The sequence below is a fragment of the Betta splendens genome, chromosome 6 (genome assembly GCF_900634795.4).
Source record: "Betta splendens chromosome 6, fBetSpl5.4, whole genome shotgun sequence".
Taxonomy (NCBI): Eukaryota; Metazoa; Chordata; class Actinopteri; order Anabantiformes; family Osphronemidae; genus Betta; species Betta splendens.
This window is the reverse complement of record NC_040886.2, coordinates 13,622,448-13,637,361: the sequence shown is the minus strand read 5'-3', so window position 1 is coordinate 13,637,361 and position 14,914 is coordinate 13,622,448. Positions and strand designations below refer to the sequence as shown.

The 14,914-nt window shown below is 48.8% G+C and overlaps 2 protein-coding genes across 7 annotated transcripts in view; both read right to left on the bottom strand.

Annotated features, from left to right (window-relative positions):
* tjp1b (tight junction protein 1b) overlaps positions 1–671 on the bottom strand; it is a 45,191-nt gene extending 44,520 nt beyond the window's left edge. For 5 of the 6 annotated variants that reach the window (XM_055509784.1, XM_055509786.1, XM_055509787.1 and 2 more), the window contains exon 1: positions 208–670. In XM_055509784.1, coding sequence (XP_055365759.1) covers positions 208–643 — 436 coding nt within the window. In that variant the 5' untranslated portion in view covers positions 644–670. Of the gene's footprint in view, positions 1–207 lie in introns of all 6 variants that reach the window. The other variant, XM_055509785.1, reaches the window with a different exon arrangement.
* A 4,845-nt stretch (positions 672–5,516) lies between these two features.
* Positions 5,517–14,901, bottom strand: duox (dual oxidase). The gene is made up of 34 exons (XM_029153869.2): positions 14,792–14,901; positions 14,431–14,551; positions 14,250–14,333; positions 14,018–14,182; positions 13,633–13,820; positions 13,340–13,541; positions 12,697–12,863; positions 12,325–12,388; positions 11,918–12,014; positions 11,751–11,841; positions 11,554–11,656; positions 11,278–11,450; positions 11,016–11,191; positions 10,814–10,932; positions 10,595–10,732; positions 10,399–10,512; positions 10,108–10,304; positions 9,801–9,986; positions 9,377–9,602; positions 9,211–9,304; positions 8,956–9,131; positions 8,808–8,877; positions 8,683–8,721; positions 8,428–8,606; positions 8,109–8,339; positions 7,926–8,025; positions 7,801–7,850; positions 7,593–7,720; positions 7,344–7,497; positions 7,040–7,272; positions 6,733–6,891; positions 6,482–6,637; positions 6,056–6,184; positions 5,517–5,976 (listed from the first exon to the last, which is right to left on the bottom strand). Exons 2-34 carry the CDS (start codon positions 14,495–14,497, stop codon positions 5,854–5,856), a joined length of 4,578 nt encoding a protein of 1,525 aa, XP_029009702.1. The 5' UTR covers positions 14,498–14,551; positions 14,792–14,901; the 3' UTR covers positions 5,517–5,853.
* Between the last annotated feature and the right edge of the window lie 13 nt (positions 14,902–14,914).

The following is a 14,914-nucleotide window of genomic DNA, read 5'->3' as shown; positions in this document are numbered from 1 at the left end:
TCTTTACACCTTTCAGTTTTCAACTTCTCATATAAAATCAAACGCAGCTCAAGTAAATAGGTGGAAACGCTCTCTAGATATCAATGGGTTGTGTCTCGCTGGGTCTCTATAATTCAGACTGAAAGGCTTTTCAAAGAGGACACCGGCGCCTTTGTTGTCCCGTCACGCTTTGATGTTCCCGCTACAGTGGCTAATTAGTGTCTGTACCTTCTCCGTCCAACAGGAAGCAGGTGAGCAGGTGGGGACACGCTTCCTCCAGAACCGAGCAGAATGAGCAGAATGCAGCGGGCCCTTTGGAGGACAGGTGGTCCAGGAATATCTCCGCGCGCTTCTTGCCGGACTCCTGTCCCAGTATTTCCTTGTACTCCCCCAGAGAGAAGACCCTGTCATACACCAGGTAGGGGAGGACGGTGTTGACGTCCAGCTCGCTCAGGATCTTTTGCCGGTGCCGTTTGAGGATCTTAGCGACCCATCTCCCCTTCTTCCTGGTGCATGGCCTCCTGCCAGACCTCTGCTGCTGCCGCTTGGGCTTCTTCGCGAACCACTTCTTCGTGCCGCTGCCAAACATCTTTAGGTTGAGGACACCCAGCAAAAGTTGGTCCACAGTAGTGTCAACGCAGTCCCCGAAGGAAGGGAGGTGCATATTTCATGCCAGTGAGGTGACCATGCCACATATTTCCTCGAGCCTCGCTTTGTTGTCGTCTGAGCCGTTTATCTGGGGCAGGAAGAGACAATCTGGACAGTAGCTGATTTCTAGCTGGGTACTTACAGACGCTAAGAAGATTAGCAGGCTCTTAAGCACAACGATGCAAAGTGCTCACAAGTGCACAGACAGTCTCGACGTATTTTACCTTATGTTGCCTGTCCTGTTGGAGGAGCAAACATTTAATTTACTACTTAATCAACACATGGCTCATGCTAATACTTTTAAACAGCTACAGATGAATGCTTGTAAGGTTAGATACCATTTCCTATCATGAAAGGCTTACATTATGCTAATGAAAAATACTTTTATGCTGCCCCGGAGCAAGGCATCTCCAGCTGCTCCTCGTTCTCCAGGGACCTGCTCTCCAATAGCTCATCTTCCCAGTTATTTCTGTTGCACCTGATTACAATAAGATTAACATACTTTGTCAGAGGCACTGACCTGTTACCCTGAAATATTAGACCTGCGATGAATAAAAAGCATTGAGGTACAATAAAATGGAGCAAGGACGGTTAAAGGGGAAATTAAGGCAGCGTGCTGAGCAAAGTAAGTTAGCATGCACACGCACACACGTCCTTGCGCTTATATCACAGTAGGGTCTCACCATTGACATATTACATTCCCTAGCCCCTCACCCTAACCCTAACCATCACAACTAAAGGTAGAGGTCTAACCCTTGCTATAATCCTAACCAAAGGTCAATTCTAACCTCATCCCTAAAATCCCATCCTGACCCTCAAACAAGTCTTCAAATTTATGGGACCCATCCAAAGGGCCCCACTAGTGGCCATAGGGGCTCCACTTTGGTAGAAAAACAAGTTTTTCGGACCATACTTTGATGTAACCGCAAGGACACACACACACACACACACACACACACACACACACACACACACACACACACACACACACACACACACACACACCGTACACACACACACACACACACACACACACACCTTGACCTTGAATCTCATTTTATCCAGCTACTGCTTGGAGGGGACTGAGGACGATCTGCTCTCTACCAGAGGAGGGCGCCATTTGATCAGAGCGCAGCGCAGACCTGCACTGTGCAGTCAGTTATGTGGTAATAGTTTAGTGACAGGTTCGATACAAGAGTGGAGGGAATGATTGTTGTTGTTTGTTCATAATAAAGCACGTCCAATATTCTGTATGAAATCAGCAAGCATGCATTCAAACACACAACATGTATCATTCATGCCCATTATAATCCTTTTCCCAACAGTTTGTGTTATAAGTGTTTTATCTGTTGTTGTCAAATTGTTGTCCCGGACAGTCCATATTTAATCATATTTCCACTGTGTTTGCCAAACATATTTCAATTTGCCTTATTCATATTAACACTGAGCATTGGACAATTGACAAAGGTGCAAATAGCCAAAAACAAAACAGTTTGGGAAACACACACCCGTGTGACAATGTTAGAGAAAATACAATATTAGAAGTGGTATAAACTCAGGAATCTGCATGATAGTGTTTAAGCGTACAGCATTAATGCTGCATTGCATCAGTTATGGCTGAATCACAGACTTTGTACTCGGCTCTGGAAACACATTCTTGCAGTTGCCTCAAAGTCATTGTTTCCTCGTTTGCGGTCCTTTCAATCGCTATTCTTCTATTATCTCACAAAAACAAATACTGAACCCAGAGATGGAGGGATAATCTTCAGGTACCTTAGGAAAGTGTGATTGCATGAGCCATGTGCTTAAGCAGAATTTCAAAAACAATCAAAAACGTGCCTGATATCAGGCCTAATCAGGATATTATGGTTCAAAGGCTGTTTAGTCATGTTGGTCATTTATTTGCTAACTGTTGGTTAAATCGCCAATCTCTGATTATTACAATCATAGATATGTTTTACTAAATAAGAACAGCATGTGTATGTGTTTCTTTTGATACCAGAACCGTCTGTGTACATTGCAAGGTCCGTCTATAGTGGATGAATGCGGCACGTGTGAAACTTTGTATGTTTAACGAGATTCCAGTTTGTTGTGAGTTGTAGGTGTGTCTCCTCTAACAGCCCCCTTTCTTTGTGTGTTACTGTAACTGTGTGCAGCTCTGAGTGATTATTCTGACGGAAAAGATTGTGATTGTGGCAAAACAACAGATTTAGAGATTTGGAAAAGATCACTTGAGGTTAATTAAATAAATCTATTTATAGTTCTGTGATGTGATGTTAACGCTGGTGTTTGGATTAAAACTCAAGACAAATTTAATATCTTTCTCCTAAACCACAAGCCGCACTCCTGTTTTTACCCAAAGAGCACAGCCAGCGACTGTTTCCTGTTGATGACACATCAAACCAGGAGATTTGGTCGGATGTTGTTCAGGGCAGTGGCACAAAACAAAAGGATTCCCAGGAAACACAAATAGATAATAGGGACAGAGGTTCAGAGTTGTGACTAAAGATGAGGATTAGCCGACCGTGCAAACAAACAAAACCAATGACAAGCAGAGAGAGAGAGAGAGAGAAAGAGAGAGAGAGTCAGGTGACTGGGTCTTTTATGTCCTGGGTCCAGGTGCTTTAATGCTGAGCTGGATTCATTTTTAAGCTGCATGAACAACTAAAACAAAGACACACACGTCAGACACACACACATACATGCATCCATGCCCACACAATTCCGGGTATTGGTGTTGAGCTGCCAGAAAGGAGTCAAGTCCATCAATCATTGAAGCTACAGTAAGACTAGTGACACACTAAGTCATAGAAACATTGCATTACTCAACATGAAACCTGACTTAAATCTGTTGTCATTTAAACGCCCAATTTAGACCAATTAATCCCAATAATTTTGGACTTACTGACATATTTATTACTCACCTGTTCATCAGGTGTCGTCTCCTTACCAGTGACAACCTGTTCCTCCCTCAATAGGTCAGTTACTCAACAAATTTAACCCATTCCTACAATGAAACAGTGTCCATCTGCATACACAGATACAACATAAATTGTTATTATCATATTATATTATTATTTCACTGTTCCATGAGCAGGGTGAGCGGGCGGTTTCAGTTGATTGATTCTATACAGCACTGACATTAGGTAGGGTTCATGTTCAAACTTCTTTTGCCCCAGTGGAAGTTACCTAATTTATTGTAATCAGACCATCACTTATCAAGAAGACGTTGAGTGTTCCTTTGACTTCTGAACAGTGGTCCTGATCATTTGTCCAGTGGACAGTGTAACAGACCTCGTTGTTTGCTCTCACGTGTCGTCTCGTCTGGCAGAGACTATTGTTTTTCCCAACTGTGGTTATCGGGTTTTTCAGGCTTGACATTTCAATTAGGCTTTATTTCTTGGAAGCTGAGTTGAGTCATTGCCTATTGCCACTTGACTCTATGGCTCAACTACTGCTTGTCCAACTATCACGATTGTACAAGGGTTGGCAAACAAGAAAGTGTTTGATAAGCAGGGTCACAGAGAATGTCTCCTTTTAGAAAACTATCTGTATCCTGTTTCTGTTCATGTTGTTGTTCGGGTTACTACTGTATATATATCTATATATCTATATCTATATCTCTCTCTCTATATATATATACATCTATCTCTCTCTCTCTCTCTCTCTCTCTCTCTCTCTCTCTCTCTCTCTCTCTCTCTATATATATATATATATATATATATATATATATATATATATATATATATATATATATATATATATGCAGATGTTTAATAAGATGATTCAGATAAGGGATGAGCACCATTTTAACCTAGTTCTTAATTATTTTAACATGTTAAATTTTTTCCAGGAAACAAACAGGAGGAGAAAATATTTAGATTAGATTAAAGTGGATCAAGTGTGGTTATATGACACTTATGACAAGTGAAACGATGAGTCACTGAACAAAACAGCAGCATAAAGATAATAGATACCAAGATGACTGTGTATGGTCACACTGAGGATCAGGAACAGGACTGTGACTATAGTTTCGTGTAAGTGCACAAGCTGCACAATTAATTCTTCTCCACGTTTACAATATTCCTGTATTAGTGTCAGGTATCAAATGTCTGCTCTGCTTTCAACCTTAAAGATGCAGCCTTTAGTGGTAAACAGCCTCTGTCCAGGCGTCTAGTTTATGACTGTGTCAGTCACTGTAAAGGAGGCTGGAGAAAACAAAGGGCAGTGCTGGCCTCAGCGCCTGCAGCTGCTGAGCCTCGTGTGGAACCGCTCCTGACCCACAGGTCAGAGTGTGGATTGCTGGTACATAAGGGCGTTCCTGATAACGAGACTGCTGCTCTAAAGTAAAACTGCATTATTTATAGCAGCTGTGAGCTGCAGTTAACTGCTGCGCCTGCTGCAGTGTTTACAGTCACTGAGCTCATTCCGGCCTGGAAGAGCCACGGCTGCCTGAATCTGTGTGTTTAACGCGCAAACGGTTCTGTGTGGCCCTTGTTTTAGAGCTGTGCAGAGAATGGTTTGTGCAGGTAGCGTTCACTACATTTTACTGTGTTTAGTTGGTTTTCTGCACTGAAGTTAAATAATGATCATTAATGCATTTTCTATTCTGTTCAGGATAAATGTCAGCGTTTACATCTAGCTGTACGAAACAACATAGAATATACTATAACCTTTTGTATCACATATTAAATGAGCCACAATATTGTAATGTATAAATTATATATGAGCGCTAGCTCTACATGACTACTCCAAGCTTTGTATCTTCAGATCAGATCAGTCAGGATCAGAGAAATGCCTAAGAGAAAAAATAGATAGAAAAATACAAACCCAACAAACCCCACTGAGGTACAATAACACATAAACAGCTCATAAAGGGAAAAACACAGTTCAATTATAAAACATTTATTTTTTCCAAATTTTCACACAAACTAGACAAAACACATACAATTTAGAATGTAACTAATTCCTGCTACATCAGACCCAAACAGCCAATTAAAAAAATGATTAATTGAAATTAATACAAAAATAAGGTGTGATTAGAAATCATACAGAGGCTAAGTTGTATTTATTTTTTTATTAGCAGCAAATATTGTTGATTTCAGTATTTATTGGTACATAAAATCAAAAAGGTTGTGGAAAATAGTAATCTATGTTTCCAGAATAAAGTGTCTCATTAATCTTCAACCATGTGCTCTAATTCTAGTGCAGAGGAGACGTCTCCTCTCAGAAGTTCTCGTAGTGATGCATGAAATGGGCTTGGTCCTTCCTGTTCATCTGCTGGCAAGCTTTCTCCACGTTCTTGGTGAGTCCGGGGGGTCCGCAGCTGAACACACCGATTTTACCCACCTGCAGGAACCAACACATTCACTGGTCAAATGCGTCCTGTGTGTGTTTCAGGCGAGCGTGAGGTGGGTGAAGGACTGACCTCAGGGTAAACTTCCTGCAGCGAGCTGAAGAAGGACACAAAGGGCGGACGGCCGAAGTGGGTGACGGACCTCAGACCAGTGAAGAGGCTGCGGTTCCACACCTTCTGGAAGTGGCGCTCACACACATACTGCAGACACAGAGCAAAGGCGGAGTCATTTTACAGGAACGAAACCCATCTCTTTACCTACAGCTGCACCTCCGACTCCCATGAACATGATATAACAGGTTTGCTTGTCTAATCCCCTACAGAACCAGTAGCGGTTGTACAACCCTGGGCAGAGCCAGGCTGCTTAGTCAAAGATCCGAGCCTCCTGATTAACGTTTACTGCATGAATGCGCCATTGTCTGGTCGGAGTCTCTGCGTTAAGGCTAATTATGTAACACGCTGCACTTCGCAGGTCCCATTTTGTGCGTCGCGTCTCACCAGCATGGTGGTGCGCAGGTCGAACTTCTCGGCCACCTGAGTGATGTACGTGTGCACCGCGACCAGCTCCTGTGTGTCCATCTCCTCCACCTCCCGGATGATGTCCGACACCCACTCGAACTGACGCTGCGTTCGCGTCACCCAGATGAAGTACACCTTCAAACAATCGCATGTCATTAGCATCATCGGTGTAGGTCATCACTTATAGAGAAGGGCTGCTGTGCTGTAGGATGTTTCCATGTGAGCGGCACCTTTTTGCACAGAACCTTGGACTTGATAGATGACTTGAACACCAGGTCTTTGAGGATGGACGCGAAAGGTGTGACTCCAATTCCTCCTCCAACGAGGACAGACACCTCGAAGTCTATCCATTCCTGATGGCCCTCACCGAATGGGCCGTCCAGGTACAGCTGAGCATGAAATATAACATTAGCATCAATGTCATAAGCACACACACACACACACACACACACACACACACACACACACACACACACACACACACACACACACACACACACACACACACACACACACACACACACACACACGTCTTGCCTTTGGATAGCCTCCAAGCTCCACCAGGCTTTCTTCGGTGTAGAGCTCGCGGAGCCGGCTGGTCCAGGGTCCGACGGCTCTGATGTGCAGGCTCAGGGTCTCCTCGTGAGGCGCCGACGTCAGTGTGAACGGGTGGTACTCATCTGTGCCAAGAATCAGGCACGCTATGCGGACCCACTGGCCTGAACGGTAAACGAAGCCCTGCGGCCGCTTGAACTCCAGATGTGTCACGCCTACAGGCAGGAGAGCCGAGGGGAGTGGGTGGCAAAACACGCATGTGTCTCCAGAAGGGTGGAAATGTTACCTGAAGGCAGCAGCTCAGCTCGGACCACCGGTATCTCCACCTTCTTCCTGCTCAAGCTGATCAGCTTGTCCAGCAGGAAGAGCAGCGCGGGGGGGATCAGGTAGATGTAAAAGCGAGGCTTTTGGAGAATGGCAAAGCTGCCATGAATCACTGCCTGTTGGAAAACAACACCAGCGTCACACACTCGTTTGTCTCCTTTGCTATCACGAGGGCCAGCTGGAAGGTGATGTCGGCCTTTAAAGCACTTACTAGAGTGTACACGATGACGTAGAGGTAATGTGTGACCCAAAACCCACGGAAGCTGATGCGACGGAAGTAGTGTGAGGCAAAAACATACATGAATGAAAAAACGAAAAGGAGCAAGATGCCGGTCATTCCTGGAAACAGGTGAAAGCAGAGCAGAGATTAACACGTGATGTCACAGTTAGTTCACGTGCTCCTGAATGTGTAGAATCACCTGGTACAGTCTCAAAGAACCACCACGTCCACTTGAGAGGAAGTTCAGATCTGGAATGAAAACAACGTGAGTCCCAGACTGCACAGACGTCCAAGTCCAACCTGTCATCAGGTCCCAGACGTTACCCGTTGTTGGAGAGGACTTCAGGGAACAGACAGGAGAGGATGCTGAGGTCGCTGATGGAGAAGATGTAGATGTTGACCACGTGGCCCAAACTATGAATGACTGCAGACACGACGGACGCGACGGTGAGCTCACGAAAATAAAACACAAACATATGTAGATGTGTGTGCTGAGGCCAAACCAACCAGTCAGTACGATGGCGGTCATGGCCATCAAGCGATGGAAGTCGATGGCTGCGTCGAAGGGGATGTATCGGTTCAGGAAGGTCTCTCGCCCCAGCGTGATGAGGTTGCGGCAGACGGTGAGGAGCATGTAGGGGAACAGGAAGGAGATGGCGGCGGCCGAGCCACGGGACACGATGATGCCCACCACGGAGGTCTCGGGGATTCCTGAGGAGTAGTCCTGCAGGCCGTAGTCTGGACACAGAACGCCCCAGTCAGAGTCAAACCCACCGAGGCTTAATAGAAGCACACACACCACGGGACAGAGGCGTGTGCAGCTCACGGTAGCACCGCTCCAACGCCACGCCGGCCACGATGCCGTACACGATGATGACGCACACGATGTGGCGGCGGTAGTTCTCGATGAAGCGCTTGAACTCCTGCACCTTCTGCCGAATGGGGCTCCTGACGTACTGCTCCCGCCTGGGTTTCACGTAGACTTTGGGCGTCTTGACGCTTAACCTGAAAAAGGGGGACGCATTGGACTTTGCTCTCGGCCTCCAAACCACAACGGGGCAAGACCTCTGGAAACGCTTACTTCATCCGCCGCCGCAGCTCCTGTCCGTCTCCCTTGTTGCTGTGAACAGAGAGCGAGCACACGACATGTCACCCGTGGACGTTACATTTGTCGCGACCCACGTGACCCCGGTTCTGTCCTCCCACCTGTCTGCTGGGCAGATGAAGGACACGCGCTGGTCTCGATTCAGACGCCTTCTGCCGTTTTTCTCCATCCCTGAATCAACAACAGGTCAAAGAAGTCACCAAACAAGAGAGACGAAACGGCCTCATTCAGCTCCTTTCCTCACTCCACCTTTAACATTGAGCTGAGCGAACTGCAGGTCCTTCTCATGGTCCCGCAGCAGGAAGTGGAAGTCCTCCCAGGAGATCTTCTCCTTGTCATTGAAGCCGGCGGCCTCCATCATGGTCCTAATGGCGTCGTCCGCTTGGCTCTTCGACAGACCCCCGTTGGAGATCTCAATGAACGACCTGCAGTACGACAGCGACGGTGACTCGTCGAATGCGAGAAAGGCTCAGCTCCAAAAGCAGTTTAAGAAGCCGATCGGACCTGAGCATCCTGGCAAAGTCTTCCTTTGATAAGAAACCGGTTCCCCCGATGTCGTTCATGGAGAACATCAGTTTGGACTTTTCCTCGGAGGATCCTGACAAAGACACGCATCAGTACTGTAGGTGACTCGCTCGTCTAAAGAACGTCTCATAGGGGCTGCTTTTACCTTTCATGAAGATCACCATGACATCCAGGAACTCCTGGAAGGACAGGTAACCATTTCCGTCTTTGTCCGCGAGCGTGAACATGGAGTCCACGAACAAGGAATCGGCCTTGAGGCCCAGCGCATCGGCGAACTCTGAGGCCGTCAGCTCGCACCGGAGCACCTCCCGGGCTTTCTCATGGGAAACACCGCTCATGTCACCGGCATCACTCTTCTCTATTTCCAAGACCTGTGCGACGGAAGGACAGAGTCACTCGTGACAACGCTGACGTCGGCTGAGGTCATCGCCAGGGATGAGGTCACCTCTGAGACCAACAATTAGTTCTTTTGGCTTGAGGTCAACCCCAAATTTGACCTCAGACAAGCTTTGACGACATTTCGCGGCGGCGCCTAAAGCCGCTGTCACCTCCGCCGGTCGCTACGCTACCTTAGCGAAAGCGTGCCGAATGAAGGTTTCCACAATCTGAGCCCGCTGCTCCCTCGTCAAAGCCTCCCGCAGCAGCTCCCGCTCCCTCATCTCTCGCACCCTGATCTCCTGCCCGTCGTCTGTCACCCCCGGGTGCAGGCACTTGACGAAAGCCGCACGCTTGCCCTCGTCATCGAAAAACAGCACCTAGGTTTAACGGGATGGGGGGGAATAACAGGGATGTGAATGGGTCAAGTAACAGACAACTTTGCAGGCCTTAAGTGCAAACAGCACGAGAACGGGGTTTGACAGCACATTAAGGCCTCACCAGGTCGTACTCGGTTGGTACTTTGAGCAGCAGGGCTTTACACTGACGGTCGCAGGACAGGAGGATGTCCAGGGTCTGGCTGCCGAGACTGAAGCTGCGCAGGGACGGCCCAGCTCTGTCAAAAACCTGCAGCCTCTTCTCGTCCACCTCCAGGCTGACGGGATGCAGGGGTTTGTCGTAGCCCTGCCACTCGTAGGCTGGAGAGGGGGACACAAGAGTGTGGGTGCATGATACAAGAGGCAGCGCATGCACCATCACTGTATGAAGCCGCAGTATCTGGAGGACTCGTACCGCTGACTCCCACCGCTGACTCCTCCGCTTTGTGGCCGCCTTTCCTTCTTCTCTGGAACTTGCTGTACCTGTACTTGCGTAGACGCGCCACCATGCACGCCACCACGAAGCTCACTGCGAAGGCGGAACCGCCACGCCGGGTCAGACGCTTGGATTGTGCTGTTATTACTGGGCCGCGTGTGAGCGTAGTACTGACCAACGGGGAAGAGGAACAGGACGATGATGAATATCCCGAAGCCGGCTCTGCTCCCGTCGAAGTAATTGAGCTTGGTGGCGTTAGTGCAGGGAGCCAGCATGGACGCAGTCAGCTGTACAGGTTGAGGACAAGGGTCGCCTAGGAGTCACAGGGGAGTTCATCAGACTTTATCAAATGTCAGATGCATGTGTGTTATTAGTCAGGGTTTCAGCGTTTTACCATCCTTCCAGAAAAACACGTTCTTTTGTATATCATCAGCCTCGGCCCTGGTGACCGCAAGGAGCACCTGGTAGTACGTGGTGTTGCGGATGGTTTGGATCTCCCGATCTGTAAAAAAGCTGGGCAGCACAAAATGTGAGGAGATGTCACCGTGATGTAGTCGCCTCTAGCGTACGTCTGATCGCCCTCAGACTCAACTCACCCGTTCTGCTTGTTCTCAAACCAGAAGCGGTCTCCGTTTCTGATGCGCTCAAACTGGTCCAGGATGATGGCTGAGAAAACTGGCCCGGGGCCGTCCAGGGCCTCCAGCAGGCCTCCGGGGAAGAGCTCCAGTTTGGAGACGTCCCCGTCATACAGCTCTGCAACATTCTGGAGTAACTGTACACAAGACAGGTCCACGCACGCGGTTACTGGTCTCCTGCTTTGAGGTTTTTTGGCTTCGTTAGGGACTCAGCGTCTTTTACCTGTGGGTTGGTGCGAGAAAGCTCTGGATTTATGTCCTCGAACGTCTGGACAGGAGGCAGGTCCAGAGCCCTTCTGACATCAGCGTAGCTTCGCAGGCCAAAGTCTCTTCCTCTAAGAATGGTCAGAGCCACCAGATCTGACCGACTGAACCTGAGGGGTCCATACATGTAATCTGTCCAGAACAAAGCAGCGGACATTCATTTATTATTAAAAGGCTTCTCAGTGAATTATTGCAGAAATGTCAGGCCTGGGATTTAGAAATATTCAATACAAACCTCTGAGGTCCTCCACAACAATATTGTCTTCTCTCTCTGCAACCTGGGAGGCCATGCCCATGAGGAGGTCATCCACATCTCTGCCGTACTTCACATTAGGCTTCTTTAAACAAAAAGACAAATGCGTTAAATATACTGTAATAGCACCAAATCTTCTCCTTTGATCCCAAGATGTCACAGTCTAAACACGATCACACCTTACGCTTCCAAAAGCTGTTACACAGACGCATGGCCGGCGATAGGCTGCCGTCCGAGTTAATAACCTGCCGAAAATGGCAGGTTCTGTTTCTGCAGGGGAAGAAACGAGTCGGTGCGTTAGACTCCACGTCCTGAAGCAAACGCATGCACAATGTATGAGCAGTACCTCATGTAAACACCGGGCGGCGCCATCGTGATTCCAAACCGTATGGCAGCAGTCAGGAACTCATGGGAGACCTCTGGGTCGACAAACTTCTGGTAACCTGCACGCGTGAAAGAAATACAAAGCAGAAGCAGAGACAGGTCTTTACTTCAACCCGACTTATAAACCATCTAAATGGTGAAAGCGATGCAGAAAGGAAAAGGCGTGAAGGTCACGTCTGACCACTGGCCCGTTAACTTTCTTCAGCGGCTGCTTAGTCAGCACGAGAGGAGGGAGACACGGAGCCATGCTTTGCTGATGGAGCACATACTTTGCTGCTATCCATCACCCACCTTAGCTCACCTCGCCGCGGCTTGTGGTCAGCAGTGCATCACCTGTTCCACTCCACTCGCCGGTGCACGTATTCTTACCTGGATAAGGAGAAAGCTTTTTGCCTCCCAGGTATCCAGGCAGCCATTCGTAGACAGCGATATTCTGAGAAGTAGGAATAAAAGCAGCTTCAATATGAAGCAAGAACAATCCAAATGTTGTCACCTGAGCGCCACGTGATGCATTCTGCAACTGTTTACTCAAACATAACGCTTTCTCCCCATATCTATCTTTTTTAATGTTGCCGATGATGCGGGTTGCTCGGTAAATAGCATGCGTGCAGCAGCATCCATGATGCGCTCACTCTGCAGCTGAACCCATTAACTTCACCCGTAAACTCGCCACCGCCGGCGCTGATGCAACCGCCGCCTCCCCACGGTGCACATTACAGGAGCACGGACTCTCCGTGTTACCTGCAGCGTGGCCACGACCGTCCTCCTGGCGCTTTGAAACAGCTCCTCGTCCGACCACTCTGGGTGTTCCTCGTGCAGCTTGGAGGCCACGTAATTGTGGTAGCGAAACCAGATAATCCCCTCTGCCGCCGTGAACATGTTCTCATTGGCCCACGCGTTTCCCAACTCTGGGCAGAGAAGATTGCGAAAATTATGCTGAATTCGTATTTCACCAATAAAATGATTTAATTTGATAGTGAGTAAACAGCGATTAGTGTCTGTAACCACCTTAAAACACTGCCCCGTTTCTATCTTGCTGTCACTCCAGAGTCTCAGCCTTTGCACTGATTGACGCAGTTCATCTGCCTGTTTGTTTTTAAGGATGTGACCAGGCAGCAACAATAGAGGATCCCTCTCCTACAGCCCACATAATAACTAGAACCTTTAACAAGCGGAGCAACAAAACATTGGTCTGGTCGTCTGCGCTATAGAGCGGGGGATTTACTGCGGTGAGGACGACAAGTAATTACAGAGTCACAACGCGCGTCAGGCTGAGGCGCACGCCGGACTTAGCGGTCAACAGGCTGCAAGCCCGATCAAAGCGGGCCGTTGCGAAACGCCCTTTACCAGAAGTGTTGACTGCTACTGCAGGAGGGAACCTCACCGTACAGGTCCTCTTCGCCCGTCTCTCCGGTAGAGGGGTCGGCGGCGCTCCACATCAGATTCGTCCCCCCGCCCTGTCTGGGCATGTCCCACTTGGCGCCGGAAGCCAGGAGTCCTCCTGAGAAGCTCCGCAGGGAGTCAGACCAGGACGTGGACGGGCCGTAGATGGAGCTCCCGTCTATCCAGGCTGTCACCAGGTTCACCTGTACGAGTTGTCATTATGATCTTTAGTGGTCAGCGTTAGTCAAACTAAAGTGGAGTCTCTAATATTAACAAAGGTCATTGCATCAGCACCTGCTGGCGAGGATGACTGGGGCTCTGGCCAGACTCCTTGTACCAGGGTCCTCTCTGGAAGTCCAGCAGGACTTTCCCAGTGGATGTGGGGTCAAAGATGGGGTCACCTTTCGGGACCAGGATGTCCATGAACTCAGGTGGGCACCCAGGTGTCCGCGAGTCAAAGATTTCAAAGGTAACATGGTACCCTGGGATGATTAAGAGGAAATAATGAAGAGGAAAAACAGTGCTCATGATAAGTCACTATGGGAATAAAACTTAGGTGGACATACCAGAAAACCCTTGATAGTTTTAGTTTTGCAATTTTCAGTTTGTACAAGTAATGCAGCTGGTAATTATGCAGAAAATGACAAGTTATTTCCTCATCGTTCCCGTCTGTATTTACCAAAGAACAGAGACAGCACGGTCTGGTTGCGGCTGGAGGGCAGACCGGAGGGGCCCCCGGTCAACGCGGTGCTCAGGTTGCGGGGGTTCGGCAGCAGCGGCTCGCGCACAGGGTGGTAGACTCCGTCCCAGTAGCGCGCGGGCACGAGGCGCACGAGGGTCGAGCCTGCGCGGGCACGAGCAGAGGTGAGCTGAGTTCACGCTGCGGTACTCACCCACGCTGCGGTACTCACCCACGGAGCCGCGTCTCGGGGAGCTCACGCTGTTGTACCAGCCGTCGAAGCGCGGGACCTCCCGGGGCGCCGCGCAGCGCGAACCTGTCCGACGCGGGGCGAGAGGTCAGTCGGCGCTTCCGCCAAACTTCATTCTCCGCGTCAACGGAGTGACTACGGAGCAGATCCGCCGTCTACGTACCGTCACTGGCGATGAGCACCAAGCCAAGCACAGCGCACGCACTCCAAACCCATTTACGCGCAGCCATTGAAGCGAGAGACGCTCCTCGGAGCGGTCCTCAGCCCAGAGCAGTGAAGAGCTCCTGGAACGAGAGCACCCTGTGAAGGTACTGAGTTCGATCCGTTTACGTACTTTACAGAACTAGATGCGAGATGCGAAAGAAATACTGTACCAGGAAGTCGCCTTGTTAAAGGAAAAGAAATAAAAATGTTGTTCTGAATTCTGAATTGTTATTAATCCTTAACATAAACTATAGACACCAAAGGCAAAGTTTCTCTATCAGCTGAAACTTGAGCCTTAAAGGCGGAGGCTCCAGTCTTACCTTCACGTGGAGCCTCAAACGCACCTGAATGTGTGAAATGGTTCAGGACCAAAGCCAACACTGTCGCGCACCCTGTCGCCAGCCACATGTGACCAGTTCCCTCCTAAATGGGAATGGCCACCG